Source organism: Oenanthe melanoleuca, chromosome 1, assembly GCF_029582105.1.
Source record: "Oenanthe melanoleuca isolate GR-GAL-2019-014 chromosome 1, OMel1.0, whole genome shotgun sequence".
In the NCBI taxonomy this organism is placed as follows: Eukaryota; Metazoa; Chordata; class Aves; order Passeriformes; family Muscicapidae; genus Oenanthe; species Oenanthe melanoleuca.
Window position 1 is genome coordinate 9,850,632 of NC_079333.1, and position 25,831 is coordinate 9,876,462.

General features: G+C 37.5%; 1 protein-coding gene across 1 annotated transcript in view; it reads right to left on the reverse strand.

Moving 5' to 3' along the window:
* ROBO2 (roundabout guidance receptor 2) overlaps window positions 1–25,831 on the reverse strand; it is a 428,840-nt gene that overhangs the window by 361,002 nt on the left and 42,007 nt on the right. The window contains exon 2 of the mRNA XM_056497313.1: window positions 24,070–24,396. Within this exon, the coding sequence (XP_056353288.1) occupies window positions 24,070–24,396 (327 nt within the window). The remainder of the gene's footprint in view (window positions 1–24,069; window positions 24,397–25,831) is intronic.

The following is a 25,831-nucleotide window of genomic DNA, read 5'->3' on the forward strand; positions in this document are numbered from 1 at the left end:
AACTATCTAAGCTGATAAATATTTATACAAGTTGCATTTTTCCGAGGCTTCTTCCTTCAGGTGACATTCCAGGATTTCACCATTTCATCGCTAGAATTTGGGACTAGGAAAATTCAAACTGCAAGTTAAGTTAATGGATTGAGGGTTTGGGGGTTTTGGGGGATTCTTTTGGTGTAAATGAAGGACACTTGCCAAAGTATTCTGAAACCTGAAAAAAAATTCATCACTCTATCTTACTTCCCTCAAAACTGCCCCTGGATCCAAAGACTCTGGATTTCAGGCACCCCAAAACCAAAACCATCAGGCTGCCATCTAATCAGTGCTTGAAAGCTGTACCTATGAGACAGCACCAGGCAACCTGAATCCCATTTTACAGGCATTCCACACAGCTATGCAGGGAAAGTAAATGTCAACTGCATGAAACAGCTGCAATATTTAAGACATATAACTTCTAAGAAATAGCTCAGAATGTGGTCTGGGCAGCAAAACTTTTTTCTCTGCAGAATATTCAGTTTGTATAATTTAAAAAGAAACATTATCTGAAGGTCAGCAGGAACAGAATAACTAAAACTCATAAGGTTTTACCTTTGGGTCATCTCAATATTAAAACATCCTAAAGGAAATGTGATTTCCCTCACTTGAAATCTTTACAGAGGCATTTCAATATTTATTCAAAATAACATATAACAAATCCAGGCCCTAAAAAGATGCATGTATTTTTCCAGCCACACATTATTGATTCTGCTAAAGAAGTTGTGGTTTGGGTTATACAGGATGTCAAACTACATGATTTTGAAAACACTGACTTAATTTATTCAAATTATATAATTCGACACCAAAATGGCAATTCAATCTCCCTTGCTCAGCAAGAATGTAATTAAATAGTTTTGAAAATAAAGCTTCTTAAGTAGATGCCCACATACAGGGTAGGCAATAGTTCTGGAAAAAATAGTATAACTATTAAAAAGTGTGCTATGTTTTAACTTTTACTGCAGTTTTAAGAGAGAAATATAAATTGAAGAGTTGAATCATGTGCCTGGCTCATTTCTTTCCAAAGCTCACCTGCACCTGCTGTGTTGTCTACAGACTGAAGATGCCCAGAAGGAAAGCTGCCCAGGCATAGGCTGCTACTCCCATGGTGGGGAAAAAATCCCCAGTTATAATGTCTTGTTTTGCTGTTTGACTGCACTCATGATAAATTAAACTTATATAAACAAACATTTGTGTGTCTTTATGTGACCATTCCAAAAACTAATCTTGAACAGCGCTGAAACTTGGCTAATTCTCCTCTCTACTCCTATTTTCCCTCCCCAAAATTTCAATTAATTCAAGTCAATTCAGTTTTCTACGGCCAATCAATTGTGGAAACCAAACAAAGAGGTAACATCATAAAAATACGTTTCCACCTGTATCCTCTGGTTGAAGAAAATTCAATATTGCTTCACTTTTGAAATATGAGAACTGCCTTTTCCCCTCTCCCATCTGCTTTAGTGTGATGGGCTAAATTATGGTCAATATGCTGCCACCACACCACCACCGATGGCAAGTTGCTCTTCTAGTCACAACTGCAAATGATTGTCCAATCATTTCCTGCTTTTGAGGCTGTCAGAAGAGCTGTCAAAAGCCTGGAATTGCTGTGTGAGACCCTCATAACCAGCTTCTCCTCTGATCTATGGGACACCTCAATTCCAGAGCTGTCACAGTGCTGACACCAGCTCCAGTTAATGACACCTGGCTTGCTTACCTGCCAGCCCTGCAAACAAATGCAGACTAGGAGGAAAGGTAGGGAAGTGAGCAGCAGATACCATATTCATCATAATCACTATGATACACAGTAGAAGAAAATCAATTCCTCTTAATCGAATAGAGTGACTTATTAAGGGTTATAAGTCCTGGCTGGAGAGCTGTACTGATTGGATTATGCTGGGAGAGAAATTAGCAATGAGCTCTTGAACTCTCTTTCCTTTTGTCTTCTGGCTCAGAGTTGCTATTAAATGATTATCTTATGAGAATCTTAGTAAGCAAGTCATGCTCTGATCAGGGAGAGCAGCAGGAAGAAGGGGACTGAAAAGGTTCCTGAAGTGTTGACAGACAGTGATGTGAACAAACAAAATATGCCCATCGTAGGATTTCTGACTCTTGATGAAAGAGCACAGCGATGGTACCTGAGACAAACACTTGAGACTTCCCAGAACAGCCCTCCTTCAATTCAGTCCTGCCTCAGACACTTGACAGATTGATAAGGAATTGCTTTGATTGTGACATACTGCAACTGCAAATTAAAACTGTCTCAAAATCCAGTTTACGACAAATTTTTCCTCATTTAGGATTTTTTTTCCAGATTGTTTAATTAGTGAATCAAACATAAGTCTTTACAAATGCTACTTAAGAGATTAGGAAGCAAAATAAAGGTAGAACAGAGCTGGAAAATAATCATTTAAGATGAGAACTGACAAAAAAGTTTCTCTTCCCCATTAAAATAGCAGATGGTTATCCTGCATTTGGAGTCTACTGCTGGCTTTTATGTGTTAGAGTAAGATCTAACAAACCTTAATAAGAAACCTGAGACTAGGGAGTTTGTCTGTTTAAGCTGGAGAAAAATATGTTGTTGTCTTAGTTCTGGGCAGGACAGAGCTCATTTCTTGTACAGTCAGGTGCAGGGGTGCCCACCTGCAGCCCCAGCTGCTGGGAGGATGAGCCCAGGAGTTCTGGGCTGCTGGGCACTGGGCTGAGCAGGCATTACCACTCCTGAATGTTACTTAATGCCACCTTACCAAAATGCCAGGGGGCTGGGCAAAGGGACTCTCTCCCAGAAGAAAGTGTTTCTGCCATTGTTTTTCACCATTGAGCTTGGGGAATGTTTTGCATGTAAATCACCCTCTCTTTGTACACTTTTGTTAGTACTATTTTTTGCTGTCACTGTTTTTTTTCTTATTTCACTGCTGTTTCCAATAAGCTGTTCTTACCTTACCCCTTGATTTTTACCTTTGTGTCTCCAATTCTCATCACTGTCCCCAGAGCAGGAAGGGGTGGGGGAAGCAAGTGAGCAGTGTTTTGTTTGGGAGAATCTCTTTTGGGGCACTGAACTGGGGGGTACTACTCCTAAATGATGACAAAGGCATAGAAAAGATGCTTCCTTTGACTTTTCAAAGTGAGAATTTCTAGAATTAATGGAAGTTCTGTGCCAGCAGCCTCCAGGATCACTGTGACCACTACAGATGGAATGAAGGTCCACCACAGTTTTATTACCAACATGAGGGCCAGGCCATTCACAGTGCATCCCTACAGCAAAATTCCAGGGAAGCAAATGATACAGAGTCCATGCACGTCAGCTAATGATGTGCTTCACTAATCCTGAAGCTCTTTCAACAGCCTTCCTGACACATTACAACCAAAGTATTTAAGAGTCCAGATATTTATTTCACATTATTGCAAATCTGTGCTTCACTACAAATTCCAAAGGGGAAAAGCTTTGGGAAATATAAAATGTCATTACTGCAGTTCTTAAAACAGTCTGTCTGGAGTTTTAAGTTTTGTGCAATGATCATATTCCAGCAGAATAAAAGTTAACTGAAAAGAGATGACAAGCTCTGGATCTTCTTTTGCTCCCATTCCACAACAGTTTGTGCTTAACATTAGTATTCCCAGACAATAGAAAACCAGTACTAATATTTTCCACAAAGCTGTACTGGCAGCTTTAATCACAATGATTTTGCTACTTACAATGAAACAAGTATTATTAAATAAGGATTCAGAGATTAAAAAAAAAGTTCTGCCAATTCCCAAAATGTCCTTACATTTGTCCCTTAGGAACCCCAGAAATAGCAGTAATATCCATGTGATGAATCATATTTATCATGCACCTTTGACCACCTCAACTGCTCTCTTCATGCTAATCCATCACTTTGGGAATTATTCAACCATTCCTGGCCCCTGAGCTTCAAATGATCTCCATTAGAACGAAGTTACAATTGCTGGGAATAGCTTGTTCACCAGGGATTAAACACAGGTAACAGTGATTAGATCTTCAGGGTATGTAACTGTTTAGGAACTCATAGTCTGGTAGTTCAACCCTGTAAAAAGTGATGTCTTGAATGGATTTTGATTAAAAAAAAGTGGAAGGGAATTATCTAGTCCTGAGTATCTAGGCACTTCAATCTGCTTCATAATCCTTCCTGAAGAAGGATTTGGGAAGAGGTATTCAAGGATCCTGGCTCATAAAACACTCATGTTTAGAAAGGGGCAAACTTTCTGCCTTGTTTCCTTCCTTTGCTTTCCCCATCACAGCACTCACAAGAAACCATCCTGAAGGCAGAGCCAAATTTGATCTTCAGATGAAGTAATCACAAACTCAGTAATGTGACAGACAACAGAAACTACTCTTACCTTGGAAAAAAAGAGAAGACAGTGTTAAAATGATAAGAATAATTAACTGGAACATGACAGACATGTATGTACCACACATGTACATACACAAATTTACAAAAATGTACCAGTACAAACACTTCTACAATTCTCTTTAGTATTTCCCACTATTTTAATACACTTACTAGTTAATATTAACAGAAAATTAAACACTACTACAATTTGTCAAAAACTCCCTGCTCTACATAAACACAAAATTTAATAATCTGCTCATTGATCATATTTACAATTCACTCTCTAGTTTTAGATGTTACAGTCTATTAGAGTTTCCTCCTACTGCATCACAGAAAAAGTTTGTTGAATGATATGGCCAGCAACCATACCATTCTGTAAGGAATAAGTGTACTTTTTTGTAAGGCTGGAGCCATAAGAATCATTTAACTCTGAGTACAAGACCAGTTCTGTCAATGTACTTCCCTTTGACAGCTGCAACGACTATATCTACTTTGATTAGAATTTCAAATATAACCTAAATTTACATATCACAGAAGAAGTTCTGTATTAGTCAGAGTGGCCAAGACCAGCACTTGCCAATAAGCCTGAACTTGGATCATTTTATTGCTTTATTGTGCCAAATTCTTCAAGTGCACTGAAGTTAGGAGCAAGAACTGATTTGCAATACACATTATTAGGGTATTACTCAAAAACTTGATACATTTTATTCCTGATTATATAAAACTGCATCCTTCCATGTCCAATTTTTAGATAGTGAATTTAAGAATGCATACCAGACTAGCACTAGCCCCCTTCTCTTCCTAGCATCTATGAAACTATTATTTGACTCCAGTAAATCTAAGTTCCCCCTCAACTACAACTACACAGCTATACATGAATAAAGACCCTGCTTTTACATTTTTCAAGGGTATGTTCATACAGGAAGCATGTTTTCATAAAGCTTGCTCATCAAATCCAAAAGAATAAACTCCTTAATAACATTTATATTATTAACTGAATTAAGACTATTTTTCCTGACATGAGATATTAAATATAGAATGAATGGAAAAAAATTATACTGAAAAGAGTGTTTCAATTGAATTTCTTCTAAATCCATCTGCAAAATTGAGTTACAAATTAAAACAGGTAAAGAAAGACCTGCCAGTCATTTTGGCACTTTCTTTGGGCCAACTTATCCGAGGCAGCTGCAAAACTACATTTAAGGGTCATATATTTTCTTTCAAATCAGCTTCCAAATGCATCTCAGAGAATGGGCCATGACAATGGTTTAAAGCTTTACTCCCCTCTGCAGCTACAAGTCATCACAATGCTGACTCTAATCAGGTTACTCTGCATCTGTCTGCCACAAATAACCTAGTAACAACTAAATGGATTGCCATAAATCTTTCAATTAGAATTTATAACTTTATTAGCACAATATTTTTGAACTAATTGCATTACTTTGAAGAGCAGCTTTCATTTATTTTGTCATTTGGGGGTCAAATGTGTACAATGGCTGGAAGCTGAATACACAATAGGAAGGCTTACTTCAGCTTCACGGTGGTCTCCAGAATTTCCCTTCTCCAGAGACTACAGCCAATTTTTTAAAGGAACACTTTGTTTGCTGTGCTGAGGTTGAGCCACTTGGCTGAATGTCACCAAGTTTCTACATGACACTCAGGGTCACACTGCCAGTTTTATGGCTCTGATAAGGCTTTATAAAAGTAATTTGCCACTGGCTAAGTCTTCAAAGGACTGTGTCTCTTTTTTTTTGTTTTGAGTTGTTGAAATCTATGCCAAGGATCATATCTCTACACAGGGGATAAGGATCAAGTGATACTCAGTGATTCTAACAAATGTGGCTTAATTCATCAGTATCTTGAATAGGGGGGAAAAAGGCAAAAAACCATTAGTTTCCTAAAAAAAATTAGGTAGCTATTTCAGTGTGGTGTAAGTACTCTGTATTTTCTTTGGTGAACTAGAGCAATTCCAAACAGCATATGTTATGGTTAAAAAGAGGAAATAAATTAAGCAGTTGACTTAGATGACTGTCTAGTTAAGCATTTTGACAACACTGCTATATAAACACAAATGCAGTTTTGCTAAATACATGACCACACATACACCCCAAAAAATCAAGGTACACCTTAATTGCATTTTTGTTTTAAGGTATTAACATCTACAAATTTTAAACAAAACAGACAAAATTTGAAAGTTGGAGAAAAATCTAACTTCAAAATTCAAGAATGAAACAATATTAGGGGTAACTGAAGCTAAAGGCACTTTCCCATCTGAAGACTGAAAAAGATCAGGAGTTTCAGTGGAAAAGGAAACCTCCATAAGATGAAGGCTCAGAAATAACCATCCATTCCTTTGTGTTTTGTTCATTATTAAATGGGAGTTTGCAGAGTTCTGCAGAGTTGTTAGCATACATTGGATTCTCTTGCAAGATCTAAGGATAATTTATCAGCTTTTACTGGCTGCTTGGGTGAAACTGAGTACAGACGCAAATAACAGGTCATTCACTGCTGTTTATACTTTGAGATATAGGTGAAAGGTGCAAAACAGGTGAAAAGTGCATATACAGACACCATGTCTAATAAGGTGCTTCAGATCATACCTAGATGCTACAGAAAAAAGCAATTTAGTAGCCCACTTGCTAGAAAGATATGGAGTCACTTGCTAGAAAGATATGGAGTCATCAGTTTTGATTTTATTTCTTCCTTGCAAAACCAGAAAATTTTGCACAAACAGAAAGAAACCTTGCTAAATAAATTATTATAGAACAGGTTTATTATAAGGAACAGGTTTATTACAAAGCTGCCCCTGCCACACCCAAATTAAGAACAGAACTACATAAAACTGTAACATAAGAAGTGAACCTGCCCTGCTTTTTGTTCTGTTAGCTTAGACTATTGGTTTGCAGCCTAAGATTTGACACCCAAACATTCTCAAGCACCCCAGAAAACAAGTCAAGACTTGATATTTCCATGGGCAACATGGATTTGGCATGACTGGATTCATGAGTGCCTCTCAAACATGCATGGCAACCAAAAGCCAACTAAGAGCCAGAAATGGAAAAATCACAGGGACAAACCACCCTCCCTTCCTGCTTCCACACACCTCTAACCTTTAACTGACCTTTCAGCCAAAAGAAAATTTGTTCAGGATAGCCCAGGAATCTTGAACTAGCTCATTTCTTAGATGCTATGGAAGGAAGTGTTGGTTGGTAGAAATCACACTGAATTAGTTTTCAAACACATGTGCCAGAAGGAGCCAAAATAACTTCTGGTTTATCCTTACACATCTTTCTTTTTCTGTTATAAAATTTAGAAGCCTTTAAAAATGCTAAAGAGTTAAAAAAAAAAAAAAATCTTACCCAATAATAAAAACATGTAGTAGCAAGGTAATTATCTGGTACACTAGAACATTCTTAAATCTCTAAAGAAAATAGGAAAATGTACTTATTGCCTAAAAATGACAATTTCTTGTAGTAAAACTGCTCTGCTGTTTAAAAGCATCTCCACAGGGATTCTTAAGGAAACAGAGTGGTTAAATTCCTGGAAAACTAGATAAAAAAGAATAGGCTAGTTTTTTGGTTTTCTAATCAAACTGCTCATAGTTTATATTGAAGGTAACATGGCTTGATTCTCCATTCTCCAAATCTTCAGATTTAATTACACTCAAAGTCCCAGCATTTCTGAATGCACAATTGCCTGTGGCTCCTGGCTGGCCACCACCAAAGTGTCCACATCTGTCTGTGCTGCATATATAGAATACAGGCAGTGAGCCTGTAATAGGGAGCAGAGGTAGGAAAAAGGAAATACAGGCCACCTGTGTTCAACTTTAAACCTGTCCAGACATGGTTTGTGGCATTATTTCACCAGACCATTGTGCTGCCAGGATAAGAGAGCACAATAATTTCTTTTGAATCTACTTTAAGTCTTAATAAAACACAGTATTACTGAGCAAAAACATGAGTTAGACTATAAAGTTTTCACACTCTTGGCAAAAATTGGGGTGTCTTTGTTTTTTTCAGATCTGAATCCAACAATGTAAGCACTGCATCTGCTCTTAGGAAGGCTTCTGAATTTTCTTCTCAGTTAGAAAAATACAATAACACACCTAGATATTAGAGCAATGAGCATCATCTACCCTAATAAATAACTGTTATAGATAATTCTCTTTCGAAAACAGATTCTTAAGCCCACCTAAGGCCACCTAAAAACTTGCTCAAAACAAACTCTACAAATTCATAAATATTTAAAAACTATTTCTTAATATGAGCATGTTCAGTTTTAAGAAAATCAGATAAAACTTACATAACTGATTTCCCTCCTGTTTAAATTCCCTTTTTATTTAAAACTAGTTGTTATCAGTTATGACTATATGTTTTAAAAAGCTTATTTTTAACTCAAGACCATACTGCTGTAAAAGCAAGAAGTACTTAGTGTACCTAAAACCTCATTAGATTGATCTGCATTATCCTTAACCACTGAAATGGAAAACTAAGAATATTAATATGGCAGCTTTGACATCACAACAATTGATGCAAATTCTAGGGTCTAACTTGATAATTCCTGCATGCTTCCCCCAGTGAAAGAGCAGAACTATTGTCATATTCTGAGCATATGTGTAGTTTAACCTTACTTCATTTTTGTAGCAGGGAATTGTGACAAAGAACTGGAATTCATTTTCTAAAATAGCACATTCTATGTGTCAATAAAAAGAAACAAGAGAAGTCACAAGAATTAATGAGGCTGATTATAAGTCAGATATCAAAAGGATATTATCAACTCTAAAGCAAGTCAAATGTCAAACTTGGGTTAAAAGTCATTTCAAGTACTGCATATATTTTTCCACACTTTGGGATAATCCCCTCTAGATTAATGCCTTATCATTTTTCCCCTCTCAGTTTATTCAAAATACTTATCAAAAGAAAAATCAAGCAGGCAGTAAAAGCCAAGGTAGTTTTGCAGCAAGAAAATAAGGAGACATAGCAGGTGAAGCCTCTCACGGCTAAAAGAACAACTTGTGTATAAAGCTGTACCTGTGGATGAACACTGATCAGCTCTTGTATCACAGTGTCCCACAGATACCTCCTGGACCAGAATTACTGGGACATTTCACTCCAGCAGCACGCTGAGCTCACAAACTTTTGGGATAAAGAGGTATTGCCCAATAGTTTGTAAAAAAAGGGTGGTAACATCTAAAATCTGTAGCAGAAGGAAGAACTGAAACCACAGCACTTCCTCTTCCATTCTAATCAAAAGCTGGAAGGAATATTAGCTAAAAGGAGAAAACAAAAAATGTGTACTAGTATGTACTTCATTCAATGTGTATAGCAAATTTAATAAAATAAAAGTTTCTCCAGTTTATTTATACAAAATTTTAACTCAGACTTATTTTCTTAATGACAATATTTTTAAACTCATGAAAAAACTTTAGATTTTGAAACAAGATCCATTCATTGGTTAACTGATACAAGCACTGAATGTAAAAAGCTTCGGGCCTGACTTTTATTTCAGTACTAGTAATAAAACTGTAGTTTAATCCTCTGGAAAAAAAAATAAAAATCAATCAATTTACCTCCTCTCAAAGCATCTTTTCCCCTTGGCTGAACATGACATTAAAGGTTTCAAATGTCATACTTGTAAACTATGTGGAATTAAAAGATGTCTCTATGGAACTGCTATATTAAATGGATCTTAAAGTTGTTTATGATTCAAAAGAATGATAAGGATTAGGTCCTTGAAAAACCTAAAAAGTAAAAAAGAAAAGAAACAGGCTCTTAAGCATTCCAGAAATAAAACTCACTAGACTAAGAACTGTAAAAATTAAGGATTACAACTCCCTGAACCTTAAACTTTAAACCCACAAGTGGAAAACATTAACAATTTGCTTCCATCAAGATATTGGCTACAAGCTGGTATGATGCCAACAAAGAAGCTTTGATAGACTGCAATTGATGAAAGCATCATTTCCTTCCAAACTCTCTCATCACATTTCATGATGTCCAATAGATTAAAAGTCATATTTGCTCAAATCTACACACAGCCAACCCCCATTCTGGCCCTGCTGTCTGGACCACTTTGTGCCTTGATGAATGATGACAACAAATAAACTTGAAACGCCTTTGCTGTGTTAGATTTCACTTCACTACTGCAACCAGCATTATTCTTATCTTTGATGTCAACAGCCCAAAAGAGTGTTAGATAAATTTGCTTCACTCTCAACGTGAGACTCCTATTACAAGTGCCATGGGAAGAGAAAAAACAAAACAAAAAATGCCAACCCTCACCCAAAGCATGTTTGATACTTTTTCTTCAGGCATTTTTTCTCCTGTTAATTTTCATAGTTTTCCTAAACATTAGGATGCAGGTTTATTTGACTAGTTTTTGAAGCAAATCCTGTCCATTATTCCCTTGATACTTCTATGTGCATTTGATATTTGGGCTAAGAAGCTGGTACTATTTCTATTATTTATGAACGATGTTTTAACTTCCTTTAATAAAGTTCTTACCATATGATCGAAATCACTTGGACATTTTCACCTGCTTTAAATCAAGCAGGAAGGACTGGATTTTGTACCTCACTTTCTGACACCAAGATTTTTCCTTGTAGGTAATCACAAATTTTTGAAAATCAAAACATCAGCATAGGAGCACCAACAACTCACTGATCCATAAATAAATGTTTTGGAACCTGGAAGTACAGTAGTGTGCCACCTCCAACTGGGCTTGCCCCAGTACTGGACTCCATAAAAATCCCCCTAATCAGAGATAGGCTGTCAGACAACAACAATGAGATTTACTGTATAACAGAGATGAAATGAATAGGTCTCTAAAATGATACCTGCTTTGATATGAATTTGCCAGCTTTAGATTGCAAAAATCACTGCATATTTTCTGTCTTATAAAGCCAAAGCTTCTTTCCTTTTTATTTCTTGAAATGCTCCAAGAAAAGGCAAGTATCAGTGCATTACAGCTTTGAAATTTACTATGTTTGCCACTTTAGCCATCAGCCCAAGAACACTCTTCAGTAGTTTTTTTAATAAGTGTGTTTATCACCAAAAGAGATGGTGCCCTTCTAATTCCTATGACATCTGTCCTATCAATCCTGAGCACAACACTGCCAGTTCCTAGAGCCATGATCACACAGGTAGCCGAGCATGTTACTGCTCAGGCAAATGTGTTATGAATTCTCAGATGATGAACTATGGTAAGGCTGGATGTCAGAGGTGATGAAACTGATAATCCATCAGTAATTTTCTAACCACCCCAACATCTCTGACCCATTGAACTAAATAAATGTATTTAATCACTGACTAGTCAACAGATCAGAAGGTGCCACAGGGTGAAATGAGTGTCTTGACAGAGGGAAGACAGGCACTACCTAAACCACTGTCACAACAAGCATATCTTATCTCAGTCACTTCGACCTTAAACCGTACTATAGAATAAAATTTTTGTTTACAACAAAACTGATCCTGTAAGATTATCCTTAAGAAAACAATTTTGGCTACATGTTCCAGACTCTTGTCTTGTAAATAGGTTAGGTTACAACCACAAAAAAACCCAACCTTACAATCACTTCTGATGAATCATAGCCCAAATAACACAATACAAGCAGAGGATGTTGCTTCCATAGAAGGTTTTTCAGCACCTTTCCAGAAGATGTGTTCTACCTCTGGTCTCACTGCTGCCAGCTTCGTGACTAAGAAGAATGGCAGGGCAAATCTCACACCCTTCACAGAAGTCTTAAGCAAACTTTTCTTGGCACGCAAAAACCTGACTGCACTGAAAGTGGTACTTCCTCCAGGTGTTCCTATGGCAAAACAACATGCCTGCCCAGCACTGGTTATTAATGCCTCACTCCCCTGATGTTGTGTGTTGGCAGCCATGACAGAAGGCTTTGAACTTGTTTATTCACACTTGTTTAATCCTGTCTCCACACAGCACATCACAGCCTGTGGGGCTGGGAAGATGGATGAGTGAAACCAAGGCCACGAGGGGGTCAGGGTCAGGGTTGTCGCTGAATCTCAATAACTCCATCACTCACTGTAGCAGGCACTTCAGAGGTCACCTCAACCAAGGAGTTTGGGATAGATGTGGAAAAACAGCTGGCATAAGCATACACATATTCCCTGCAGTTGATGCTACACATGGAAACAAGCATAAATCCTTATTTTCACTGTGCCTTGAGCTGGCTTTAGTCTACTTGGTTGAAAAAAGAAAAAGGGAAAAAAGTTTATTTAAAAATTGCTGGTAGGTATCAAGCAGCAGCACAAAGGCAAAAGAAAAAACCACTAAAAATCAGAAAATAAATATGCCAGTTTATATTTCTGCTGTAACTAAGGGAAAGGAGCAAAAAGAGCACATGATGTTGCACACTGGCTCTGGTACACAGTGACAGTGGAGGGCAACACATTTCAGCCTACTTGTATTGTGCACACTCTGTGCTTGGCAAAGAAGTTTCTTGAAACACAGACAGCACAGATGACACAAACTCCTACTCTGTCCATTATGCAGGAATTCCAATATGGATCAATGATAAATACTAATTTTTAAAACCTTTACATATAGAATGCATATGCTTTTCATATACATACATATTTCATGCATATATATACACACATATATATAAATAAAATTATATATCTAAAACAGGTTCAATAGCTTTGTACTGTTCAGGTCCTAAACAATATTCAGTATAAGTTAAGAGTTTTTATTCCCAGAACATTAGAAAAATAATTACACTATATAATAATGTTCATAACTATATTGCACATTATATCCTGTTTGTTCACCTGTTCTGTTTGCCACCAGCAGGAACTTGATCACACAATATACAAAACTGTTCCTTCCTTACAACTCTGCACATGTGCTTTGTACATCCACCTCATAATAAACCACTCTGCAAATATGGAATTATTTCCAAGAGAGATGGAAATGAGTATTATTAGCTATCTCTAAGCACATGTGCAGCACTGCAATTAAAAGCATAAATTTGATCCAACCAAATTCTCATTTGTTCAGAATGCAGGTGTATAATGAGAAAAGTGACATATAAACTTAGATTTGCACATATACACACACTGTATTTATGATAGCCAGTCAAAATATTTTGATGAATAGGAAAATTAGCAGGTGAATTATATAAAGAATAGTCAAAGACAAGCTTTTATTCTAGAAAGAGAAAACAAGTCCTTACAATCTGACCAAGCTATTAGAGAAGAAAATCCAGATAAAAAAGAAAAACAATAACAGGGCTCTGTCCCAGTCTCTCAAAAAATGTAAAAGTATATGCTTCAGTGCAGACATCTCTTAGACTAATGACACTGGCAGAGAACGAATTCTACAATAATTTGCAGGTCCAATTTTTATGCCTTTCTTTTCTTGGGGGTGATTAGGGTTTTGATTTTGAAGCATTTTTGTGTGATATTAATTTCTTAGAGACAAAGGAAACCTTTTTGTTAGGATTATTGCAACTTCTTTCCCTATGGCCCATTTTCTGAAAAGTTTATTTATGTTAAGTGCTCCCAAGGGGGAGGGTGGGAGCAAGAGAGTCATATTTCCACAACTTCCAATAAGACTGATACAATAAAAGTTTATACAACGTAAAAATCCATTAAGAAGTCCAAAATTTGCAGTGACTGATACATTCAGATCAAATGGGAACAAAATCTTAAATAAAAGCATGAAGAAAGTCACCTGCCTTTTCATAGTAGGCAGAGGAAGGCAAATAAAATTATGAATATCTCTCATATTTTTAACATATCATACTACCAATCAAAATATTTGGCTTCTGCCTGTGGTTCTGCAATCAACATGATACATGGCTTCAAACAGATGGCTCTGAATCCCAAAGAAAACATGACTGATGTGAACATCACTGACTTTCAGACAGGCATCTGCAGGAGAGAAATCCACAGGTCTGAAGCAGGTAATTAAGTTGCTCCTACAGTACAATAAAAATTGTATATATGCTAAGGGAGAAACCAGGAGCTCTAAGGTACAAATCTTTAGCACCCAGTGTAGCTTCAATCACTTTTCCCAGCTGAGTGTGCAGACTGCAGGCTACTTAAATCTTCCTCCAGCAATCTGAATGAATAACATTTAATCAACCCAAGAATCAGAATGCTTGAGGTAAATGTGACTTCTAGTTGCTAAGTTTGAAGCATAAATATATATATATATAAATAAGACAGAGTTAAAAATTACGTAGGTGGAACACAAAAGCAAATACTTTCTGAAAATTATTTCACTTTTTTTACCCTTTACTCTTTAGTACCCCAGATGCTTTGCTAAAAGAAAAACCCATCCTAACAAACCTTGAAAACTTTTAACTTACCAGTTTGCTTCAATAGCCCGAAATTTACACTCAGACTGTGCTTCCCTATGGGCTTTGTTATCAAGGTAATTTTAAAACATTCTAAATATACTATACTTCAAGAGAAAAGCAGGGTACACAAAAACAAAGGAAGTTTGACTCTATGCAAGCATCTTGTTCATAAAGACAATCTTTCAGGAAAGATAACACACATCTCAGTGGCTAAGGTGACAGTGTTTCACCCAGATTTCAACTGCTCCAGGTTTTCCACTACCTGTGCCTTTTTTGGATTCCAGCCAAGAAGAAAAATTCTACTTGTCCAAAATCCATGAGGTGAATGAGCTTAAGGAAGTGCTTAAACTTGAAACACATGAGCTTAAACACGTTGCATGTTCTCTAAATCAGTGTTTTTCTACTATCCAAGACATTAAATGGACCAACTGGTGAGACCCAGTGGGTCATCATGCCACTGCTTCCCATGTGAAATAAAAGACATGATCTATAACTACATCAGCAGTGCTGCTCTGGAGAAAACACAGGAATTCTCACATTCTAAACACACCCAAAGTTCTATTTGGCATTCATCACTGCCAAAATACAAAATGATTGTCCTATTATCTGTCAGCCTTATGGGATTATAACAGTCAGCAGATGGGGAATTTTTGTATGCATTATGACCTGAAAAATAATTCCAAGCTTAGCCAGTGTAATTTCTTTTCCAAGATTGTTGCTCAATTTATCCCCTTTAAGTGGGGGATATTTTTCCTCAGGTTCTCATGTGCTGTTTGTTTTGAGATGACAACAGAAAGAAACTACTTCCTTCCCATAAGCAATGTTTATATGTCTCAGCCTTGCTGAGCTGGTAATCTCTTCATAGGCTGACAGAAACTTGTTTCCTTCTCATTTATTTCATCAAATGATTTTGCATATGAAGTGAGCAACAGGCAGGTTTGAGTCCAATTAATATAAGAAAAGTCCTCCAGCAAGATGCAGGTGGTTTAAGGACCTGCCAATTTTGAACACCAAGGCCAACATCTATTCTGGCATACAAGATTAGGCAATGAACCCAGCAGGACCCAACAGGAGGATCATTAGATTGGAAGAATGGGATGACACTGAAAATTAGTATAGGAGACACTAATTAAAGTGGAATAACAGCAAGTACAAGGCCATTTTCTTTCAAACCCATCAAGGGGAAGTTTATGGCACAGTAGAGCTCATCTGTTACAAATTGCAGAGAAAGAGACAGATCTGTGTCTGATTAGTATAGAATGACTATGAGTTACCAAATGCTTATAAAAAAGTTAAACATGATCACAGGACTGACAGATCAGGGAGCAGTGAAGATAGTTATTAACATTAGTTCATCATGCACAGCATGCAAGTCTTGAAATACTACATGCAATTTACCCACTCATGTCTCAGAAAATATGTGAAGATTAGAACACGTGATGAATGACTACTAGGATCAAGCAAATATTTTCCAAGAAAACTCATGAGCTTTTCTTGTTTAACTTAGCAATAGCAGAGATAAGAAGTGAAACCACAGTATTCTGTAAATACAAAGGAGAGAAAACAACTACAGAAAAATCAGATCATAGAATAGTTTGAGTAGAAATGAACCTTTTAAATGTCATCTAGTCCAACCCCCCCTGCAACGAGCAGGCACATCTTCAACTAGACCAGGTTGTTCAGAGCTCCATCAATCTAATTTTCTCTGCATTTCCTCACAGGAGAGGTGCTCCAAAATCACAAGAACTAACATAAGTCAAGCACATTTATGTTTGCACTGGAAACATGAATTTTTTTTTTTTTTTTCCTCACCATTAGAATACCTAAGTTCCAAGACAGGCTTTCAACAGAAACGGAAGGAGTGAGCTTGGGCACGAAGGGGAAGGCAATCAAACTGCTTTTCAGACTGCTGCTTGAAATGTTTCTGAATGGAATTACAAAGTACAGCTGTGTAGAGCACAGGAACTCAGCAATCCAGGACTCCCAGCTCTTCAGAACTCCACATCCCTTTGTACAGTGGCAAACAGATCCATGAGACAGCAGAAAGTGACTGTGCACGCCTCCCTTCTCCATCACAATGAAGCCATTTACCAAGTATCAGTACACATCCACATCACTGCCACTTGAAAAATCCAAGCAAGAAGAGTGGAACAAAACCACCACTTCATTTCCCACATATATTCCACATATTAGAAACTTATATGAAGTATAAAAACTGTGGGAACTTTTGAAGTATCACCAAAGCCATGATTAAATTTTAGTCCTCTAAGAGCAAGAATAAGGAAGTTCATGTCTGAACGAAGACAGAGAAAAAAAAAAAAAAAAAAATGGAAGAAGGTAAAGGGTTTGGAGTCTTCAAAAAATAGAGTGATTATCAGAATAAAAACTGTATCTATCTATCTATATATATATAGATCGATAGAGAGAGAGATGTGTATATGTAAAACATTCACCAATCTCATCCTGATAATTATTGTTAATTACCACAGTAATGAATCTTGTTAGAATTGAGATCATGACAAATTTGGAAAGGCATAGTCTGAGCATTGCTTAAAATGAGTACTTTTTAAAGTTTGACATTGCAGAATAATACAATATGAATGGAGTGTAAGCTTATTAGTTCCTGAGAAAAGAGAAGAGAGTTGTAAAAATCCAATGTTATCTTGTTCTCTTTCATTTCCCATATGAACTAAAAATCAGAGAAATGTCAGCCAAAAAAAAAACAGCACATGATGATGCACCCACTAACAGATCAATCAGGAGCTGATTTCTTTCAAGGTTTCTGTGAATTCATCAGTTGTTCCTTAGCTCTCAACATTCTCTCAGGTAGAGCATTCAGGGTAATGTAAACAGCACATTTGATTTTAAAAATAAAGTCAAATCAAAGTAAGGGGGAAGAAAGAAGCCAATAAAAATCAAGTGAGGAATGGGCAATAAATTATTGGAAGCAGAATCTGATCAACTGCAAATACTCCCTAAAAATTTAACACTAAGTTCTCTCCTAGGTGGAAAAGGGTAGGTCCTGAGCAGAAGAATTCAAGGGATAAATAAGATATCCTGCAAAGAGTTTTTGTAATTATTTCTGGCTGTGAGAACTATTTCTACTGCAGGGATGCTGGGGATGAAACTGGGCTGTGTGAACACACAGCACACAAGAGCACATTGCAGACACTTATTAGCCTGTTCTCAAGGATTAATTCACGTAGCAAAAACACCTTCCAGCTGCTAAGGAAATTCTTCACAAGGCACAAAACCAACAAAAGAAAGTCCTATGGCACCTGAGCCTGCTTGTTTTGTGTGATCATCTGAATCCATCTTTCTTTAGTGTCCACTGTGCTGTGAATGTCTATCAATTAAAAATGATATTGTACAAAAGCCACGGTATAAAAAGAACAAAAAAAGGAGAACAAATCAAGGCCTGGAGAAACCTACAGGCATTATACAGCTTGATATTATGAGTGACAGAATTTTAGGTATCTTTGGATTTACTTGAAATGTAAGGAGTCCTTAGCTCTTTTAGCCTTGGAAATGTTTAAATGTGCATCTCCAGGTAGAGTTCAAAAAGTAAGAAATGAAGATGTAACAATGTGATGACTTTTCTAAATCCTAATGGATGATGGTGGGAAGTACTGCTTCTGCCCACATGGAAGGTATAAATGCTGAAGCACAAATTTAAACAGTTTGTGAGAAATGTGTTATCAACAGAATTTAGGTTATCCTGATGAAGAGTACTGCTCATAGAAATTCTAGTTCATTCTGGCTACTGGTAGAAAAATCACACCCTCTCAAACATGTAGGTTTCTTGTCTCATGTGAATTCAGAAGAAATAAAAATACTTAACCAAAAGCCAGATTAATAAAGTAAATAGAACTATTTTTTTTTTTTACCTCAAAGGAAACTTTGCAATAAGATATCAAGTCAGGTTTTGGTTTATCTGACGTGTGTCTTCAGTCACTTATATTTAGTAATCTCTTTAATTTCTAGAAGTGACAGAATTACTGCCCTATACAGAAATGGCATTTTATGTAATGTTTTCAAACAATGGTGTTCCCACTGGCTTCATCCTAATCACCAGAAGAAGTCCACAGAAACTGCTTCTTGCAAGCTTCCAAAATACAGAGAAGGTTTAAGGTATTCACACCATTTTACAAAATCTACCTTTCCCCAGATTATGTAATCAGATACAATTTCATTTGTTCTCTACTGCAAGGAGAGTTTAATTTTCCTTAAGCATGCTATGATAACAGCCACGATTTTTAAAATTTTTTTTTAGAGAATAAGCAAGATGCTTTTCAGTGTCCTGATATTGCACATAGACCAGACCACAGCCTCCAGCATTCCAATTTCTATAATAATTATTCTGTCATGATGAGAGCAGAAGAGTGCCAACTCAGACAGAAAGCCTTTCATACTTTGTTTAGAAGGATGAAGGGGAGAGAAATATAAGTAACAGGACATGCTCTCCACATATGAAAGTGATCTCAAAGCAAATCAGACTTTATAACTACGAGTAACAAAATTAATAATGTGTTACCATCATACATTAAAGAGAAACTAGATGGAAAAAATCGTCCACCCATTTTACAGTCACATACACTGTGCTCTTTCACTCTGAGATCTCATAGGAAATTATTAACTCCATTATTATGAGCATATTGCAGCCTTATGCACATGCTCCAGCAAATAGCCATTAGCATTATGATGCAAAGGTGATTGCATAGCATGTATTTTATATCTCTCAGCCTTTATTCACTGAGCATTTCAATGTATCTGGTTTATTTGTAAGATTACTGTCTCTTGTGTTTAAGATCTGGCTTAGGCTTGCTTTGCAGAACACCATGACTTCACAGTAAACTCAGTGTACTACTATAACCTCTCTTGTTACAGATAAAAACATAATTCAGTGTTGACTCTAGCACAAACAGGATCATTATGTTTAGAGAGTGTTCCAAAGCCTGCTATCCAAGCAATCTGTGGCATATAAATAATGCAAGACCTCTTCTTTCTCCAAATGACTTCAGTTCAAGCAGAGACTCAGAAAGATGGAAGCCCAAATTTATACTGCCATTACAAAATTCAATCTATTTCTGGTTCTCCAATTGAATTATGACTCAGAGGCTTCCACTATTTTCTGCACCAACCCACATGCTCACAGTCTTTGCCAACCCGTGCAGAAAAGAATCCTATTTGTGAATATTCCTGAGCTTTATTATCAGTATCTTAAAATGGCAGCAAATCCCAACTAATCTGAAAAGCTTCATGTTTGCTTTTAAAGGAGAGTAAGGTAGAAAATGGGTCTTATTTCCCTTCCCCCCTGACCTCTGAACCACAACCTCCTCGCCACTAAAGCGTTCAACACCTCATTTAATCTCTCCTCGCTGCATTGGCACAGCGCTGCAAAAGGAAAAGGGAAAAAAAATAATCTGGGGACTTCATCAATTTTTCATGAATTTTCATTTAGGCCAAAGCCCCCTGTAACAGTGGTCGATAGATCAAGCTGCTGTCACATATTTAACACCTGGAGCTCCAGCTGCTCTCCCCGGGGGCTGCCGCTGACTCCGGCTGGATCAGAGGCAGCCCCGGCCGAGTGGGGACCCCACGCTGCTTCCCCTGCTCACATCGGTGCCCTGGTGCTCCCAGATGAAATCCCAGCTATGCTCACTCCTGCAAATGTGTTTCCTGATATTCCCAGTGGAAACTCCACCTCGAAGCTTCGATTGCCTCAACCAGTGCACTGCGAAAAAAGCGTGTTTTCATTTTAGGATTTCTGGTGTTAGAATACAAAAGCAGTATGGTAAAAGACAAAACTACTTCAAGCCTATTTCCCTTTCTAAATTCTCCCAAAAAAATCTGATCAACATGCATCTAACAATGCCAACCCTTGTTCGATTTCAATTAAAAAAATACTAATGGACAAAATCAAAAGAAAGATGTTTTACTCTTTTGAATACAATTCTTCATAGAGTTTTAAGACTAGATCACCTGTTTTTAATGATTTAACCATAAAACAAAAACACTCCATGAGAATTTGCCATGTAAAATTTAGAAGACTTGTTTGACTGGTAGCATTAGCATTATTTTTTTCCTTCTGAGGAAGCCCCTACTGAAGAATTAATCTGCATGACGCACACCATGAATTAATGCATTAAAACAATTAAATAGAGTAAGTTACATCAATCCTAAACTGTGCCTTCAAATAACTTTTCCTTCTAAACTCCAACTATTTCTTCTTAAATGTCTTCTGGAATAAAGATATTCGAAATTATAGGCAAAAATAATGTAAAAGTTCATTCAGTATATTAATGATTTTTTTTAAGTAACTTCCCAAATCACAGTTCTTCACAGTTTTACTGGCATGGACAAATTTTTCTGACAAATCATACATCAATAAAAAAAAATACCTGCCCTGGACTGTATGCATGTGCTCTGAAGAGGCATGGATTTAGAAGTATACCTTAAGTACTTTAGAGGGGCTGGTACCTAAATCCATTGTGTTTTGGAAAGAGGTTAACTGGTACTCAACTAAAAAGTAAGGATTTCAGCAACTTAAAAAAACTCACTGGAAAAAAAAAAACAAGGGACAAAATGATTGTGTCCAAAATGGTTTGAACCACTCTGGGTCTGTCTTTACACACAAATGTGGATACATCAGAAGACTTCCAATCCCATTGCTTTTGTAGCAGGTGTAGAGGGGGCAAAAGTAAAAGGAGATAAAAGAAAAAGGAATCATAATTAACACTGTTTATTATATTAACGTGTAAGCACGAACACATCTAACATATATAGAAACCCAATAAATATTTCTTCAGAAATCACTCAAAAGTTGAAAGAGTACCTTATTAGCAACTGCCAATTTAATAAGCAAAATAAAACAAATACAATTTCTTACTCTAAAACAGCACACTCAAGGATTTTAAACATGTGAAAACCAGCAGTTTGCCCCTCATGGCACTATTTGAGGCCACCTACAGTCAGATAACAATCCAGAACCCTGCTGTCAGCAAAGGAAAACTGTCCTTTTATTCTGGTGATGACAAGAGCTTGGCTTGGTTGGAAAGCAGAGTTTTCAACCCTGTGACAGAGAGCACGAGTCAGACAGGATCGTGAGCAGCCCCACGGACAGGGCTCCAGCATCCAGGCAGCTCAGCAGGTGAATGGGCACTCACTGCTGACAACAGCCTGTCACCAGCAACTCATTTCCCAAGTGTGCAAACAGGCTGCTACAGACTGCTCCTCTTCTTCAGCACAGAAACGCTGACAGTAGAAAAACAAAAAGTTCCCTGAAAGTCACTTAACCTGATTTACAACCAAAAATTTTCATCTCAAACCCAAGCAAAACCTGTAGTTTTGCTATCATCTTCCAAAGGATGCCTTTGATACACACCAAGCACTTCCACGTGCTTTTAAAAATCACGGCAGAATCTCTAAAATTAAATAAACAAGCAATGTATGCATTATTTACATTTTTCTTCTTTGATGAAGACCTTTCTGTAATTGCAGCCATGGTACTGCTCAAGGAAAGATTGAAGTGTTTCACTTCACTCTGTTGAAGTGAAATAGGAGAGCTTGCTTTAACTACTAAATCTTTTAATTGGGGGATTCAGGCAGTTAAATTTCAAAGCTACAAAAACAGTAAAAGCACAATGTTATCACAAAAATTTGGCCATGGTTTCAGACCTCAGTTTCACATTCATGTTGCTCCTCCCCTAAAATACCTGACAAAAGGGAACAGCTTTATTATTTTTAAAGTTTTCTACTATCTCCCATATGAGCCATGCCTCACCTGCCACCAGCTACGGTGGTTAAACAAACTCCAGAGACTGGAGGTGGTGTAACAAGAAACTCACAGTAGTCAGTGAAGTAGGGATCAATGAAAACTGACAAGATATAGAGCACATTTAAATTTCAAAATAACCAGTCACTTCAATTTGATGACTCAAGGTACAACTGGAACAATCCTTTGAAATTCAACAGCAGATCCTGAATCTCAACAGGATTAGAATAAAGATTTCAAGTGTTTAGGTCTCTCTCTCAGGATTTCTCAACAGTTAAAACACATATACAAAACCACAAATAATCCAGTAAATTTATCTAGTAATACCCAGATTTCAACCTTCCCTAAACTGGTTTCTTTTCAACTCCCAAATAATCAACCAAAACTGAAAAACTTTGTGATGCATTTACTGGCACGTTTACTTCTGCTTTGATAGTATGCCAAAACTGTTTTTATTTTTTGTTTGACAGTTTTGAATCTAGGTTACAACAGGTGAAATCTAGTGAACAAGTCTGTTCTACTTGGCTTATTCCACCATTTAAATTTTTCCAAAAACAGCATTTTCTGCAATTTCTGAGAAAACAGAAGCCTCAAGATCACACCACATTAGCTATGAAAGCCTGAGGACTACATTAGGAAAAAAGATGTCTCTTCTGTGCTTCCCCTCCTTAAATATACCATCTACTGCAGACTTAAATCCATTCTTTATCGACTAAGCAATGCAAATTTGTTCTAACGCCCCTACTTCATACACATTTTAGGGAAACTACTGTCAGATGAAAAGCTGTGAGTGAAAAACTCAAGAAGAGCAAGAAAGAGCACTCATAAATCTATTAAAATACAATTATATGCAAAGATGCACATTCTGAATAAAAAGATCAGTGTTGATCCAACCCATATAACTAAGCAGCAAATAAAACACGAGCCACTGATTATTTTTTATGTCTGATGAGCTTGTTTGCTGTGAATATAATGAATGTATCTGCTGACTCTACAGGAAGCAGACTACTCACACCAGGTGGGCTCTGAAAGAGCCCTGTTGACTTCTCTGTTAAGACAAAGAGAATCGATAAAGACCAAGACTGTTCTGGATGGTAAGAGAAATGGCCAACAATTTCACTTGCCATTCACATAATGAATGAGGCCTGGGTCAAATTTATGATCGAGGAGCATATATTGAGGTTTCCAGCAGCACAGAACATGAGTCACCAAGATGCTGTCTGCTTCTGTTGAGGTAACAGATGATGAGATAAAGAGAAACAGACAGTGCACCTTAGATTAAATGATAGGTATTTTTCCACATTAGTTCCAGCATAACCAGCTCTAGACAATCATTTAAAAATTAGATTATTCTTCAGAGGAAGATTATCCTTTGTCCATGTTTGTGCCAATCATGATTATACTCTGGCTAGAACCTCATTTTGGTATAAATCACTTATTCTGCACAGTCACTGCTACTCAACAAACACACGTGAAAACGCCTTGACTAGAGCAGCATTATCCCCATTTGTTATCCCCAGGACACGCGCTGGGTGACAGCACAAAAGCCACTGCGAAGTTTCACAGAGCCCTAAACAAGCAAAACTACTCACATGCCACTTCCAGAGACGCATTGCGACTCACAGCTTCTCCAAGGTAGTTCCTGGCCACGCACACGTAGCTCCCCTCGTCGGGCTTGCTCCGGCGCCCGTGCACGATGCGCAGGAAGAACAAGGATCCGCTGGGCAGCAGCATCCGGTGGGAGCGCGGGTCGTCCTTGTCCGTCTCCACCCGCTCGCCATCCTTGTACCACTCGATGGTGGGGGTCGGCCTTCCCTCTGCCTTGCAGTTCAGAGTGGTTGGCTCTCCTTTGGACACTATCACATCCGAAGGATGCTCAACAATCCGCGGTGGAAAGTCCTCCTGGCGGAGACGGGATCCTACAGGAAAGGACAGAAGGAAGAGGGAGCCATTTATTTGTGTTTTAGGCATCACAAGGAGCTCTCGCAAGTTACCTACTCCTTTAATGTTACAACAACTTCTGAAAAAGACAAAAATATCAGAGACTATCAGACATTCTCCTACCTAAAAACCTGAGATGGACTAACAGAGATAGTCCTCGTAGTGTTATCAAACCCATACCAGATGCAAACTGCTTAGAGGGGAATCTCTTACACACACATATATAACTATTTTTTTTTTTTTTTTTGGTGAAAATCTTCCTATTTACAGTCACTTCTAGATCACTGTGAGCTTCCAGATTGCCTTCATAGCTACTGCTTTCTCATCCTTTCATCTGCCAGATTCAATAGGAGGACATCCAAAACCACGACATGTTACCACCCCCATTAGTTAACAGTTCTTTGCAGTTTAACATGCACACTTTTTTAACATGTATCCCTTTTCCACAAATAGTCCCGATATGGAAAGAGGAGAAGAAAAAAAGCTAAAAGGGAAATCTCAAATGTCAGCTCAATTTAGAAATTTTCAGTTTCAAGGCTGCACGTATACACACATACAAATACAATACAGGCAGAGAATCACAGAATGGCCTGGGTTGGAAAGGACTTTAAAGCTCATCTCATTCAAACCCTCTACCATGGGAAGGGACACCTTCCGCTACACCAGATTGCTCAGAGCTCCATCCAGCCTGGCCTTGAACACTTCTTTCCATATTAACGGCACAGACACTCTCCACTCCTGCATATCTAATTAGACTACATGAGCCCAGAAAAATATTTCTGCAGCAATCTCAGCAGTTTTTGCCTTTTTATTGGGTCTCAAAAATAGTCTTTTCGAGCATGGATCCTGAAAATCCCTTGAGTGGAGCTGCCACACTGCTACAATTGGTCTGCATTTCTGAAATACACGGTAAACCAGCTTCTGCAGGTTAGTGAAACATTTGTCTCAATTTTCTGATCAGCAGTTTTGCTGAGTCGTAGGAAAGCAATTTAACATCAACGTCTTAATTACATTCTAGTCTCTACACATTTTAAAATATTTTCAATGCCTCATTTACTGCAAAAGTTATGAGGAAAGGCATAAGGATCCATTCAACAGAGTGAATCCACCTTTGGACTTCTGTTTTACTAACACTCAGGTCATTAAGGCTTGCCACTGCAGTTAAGTGCTACATTGCTGTTGCACAAATTGGCTCTTTCAGTGGCTTCCAGATTCTATTACCAGAAAAGCAAAAAAATCCATAATCTGCAATGCCTGTACATGAAAAACACCCATAATCTATAGCTAAGCCGAGATGAAATTATGGGATATCTGGAAGAGAACGATATATTTTATTCTCACTCGTACAGACAAAAAAAAAAAATAAAATCTACTAGGAGAATCTCCAGCTAAAAAAATAACCTAGTCCATGAC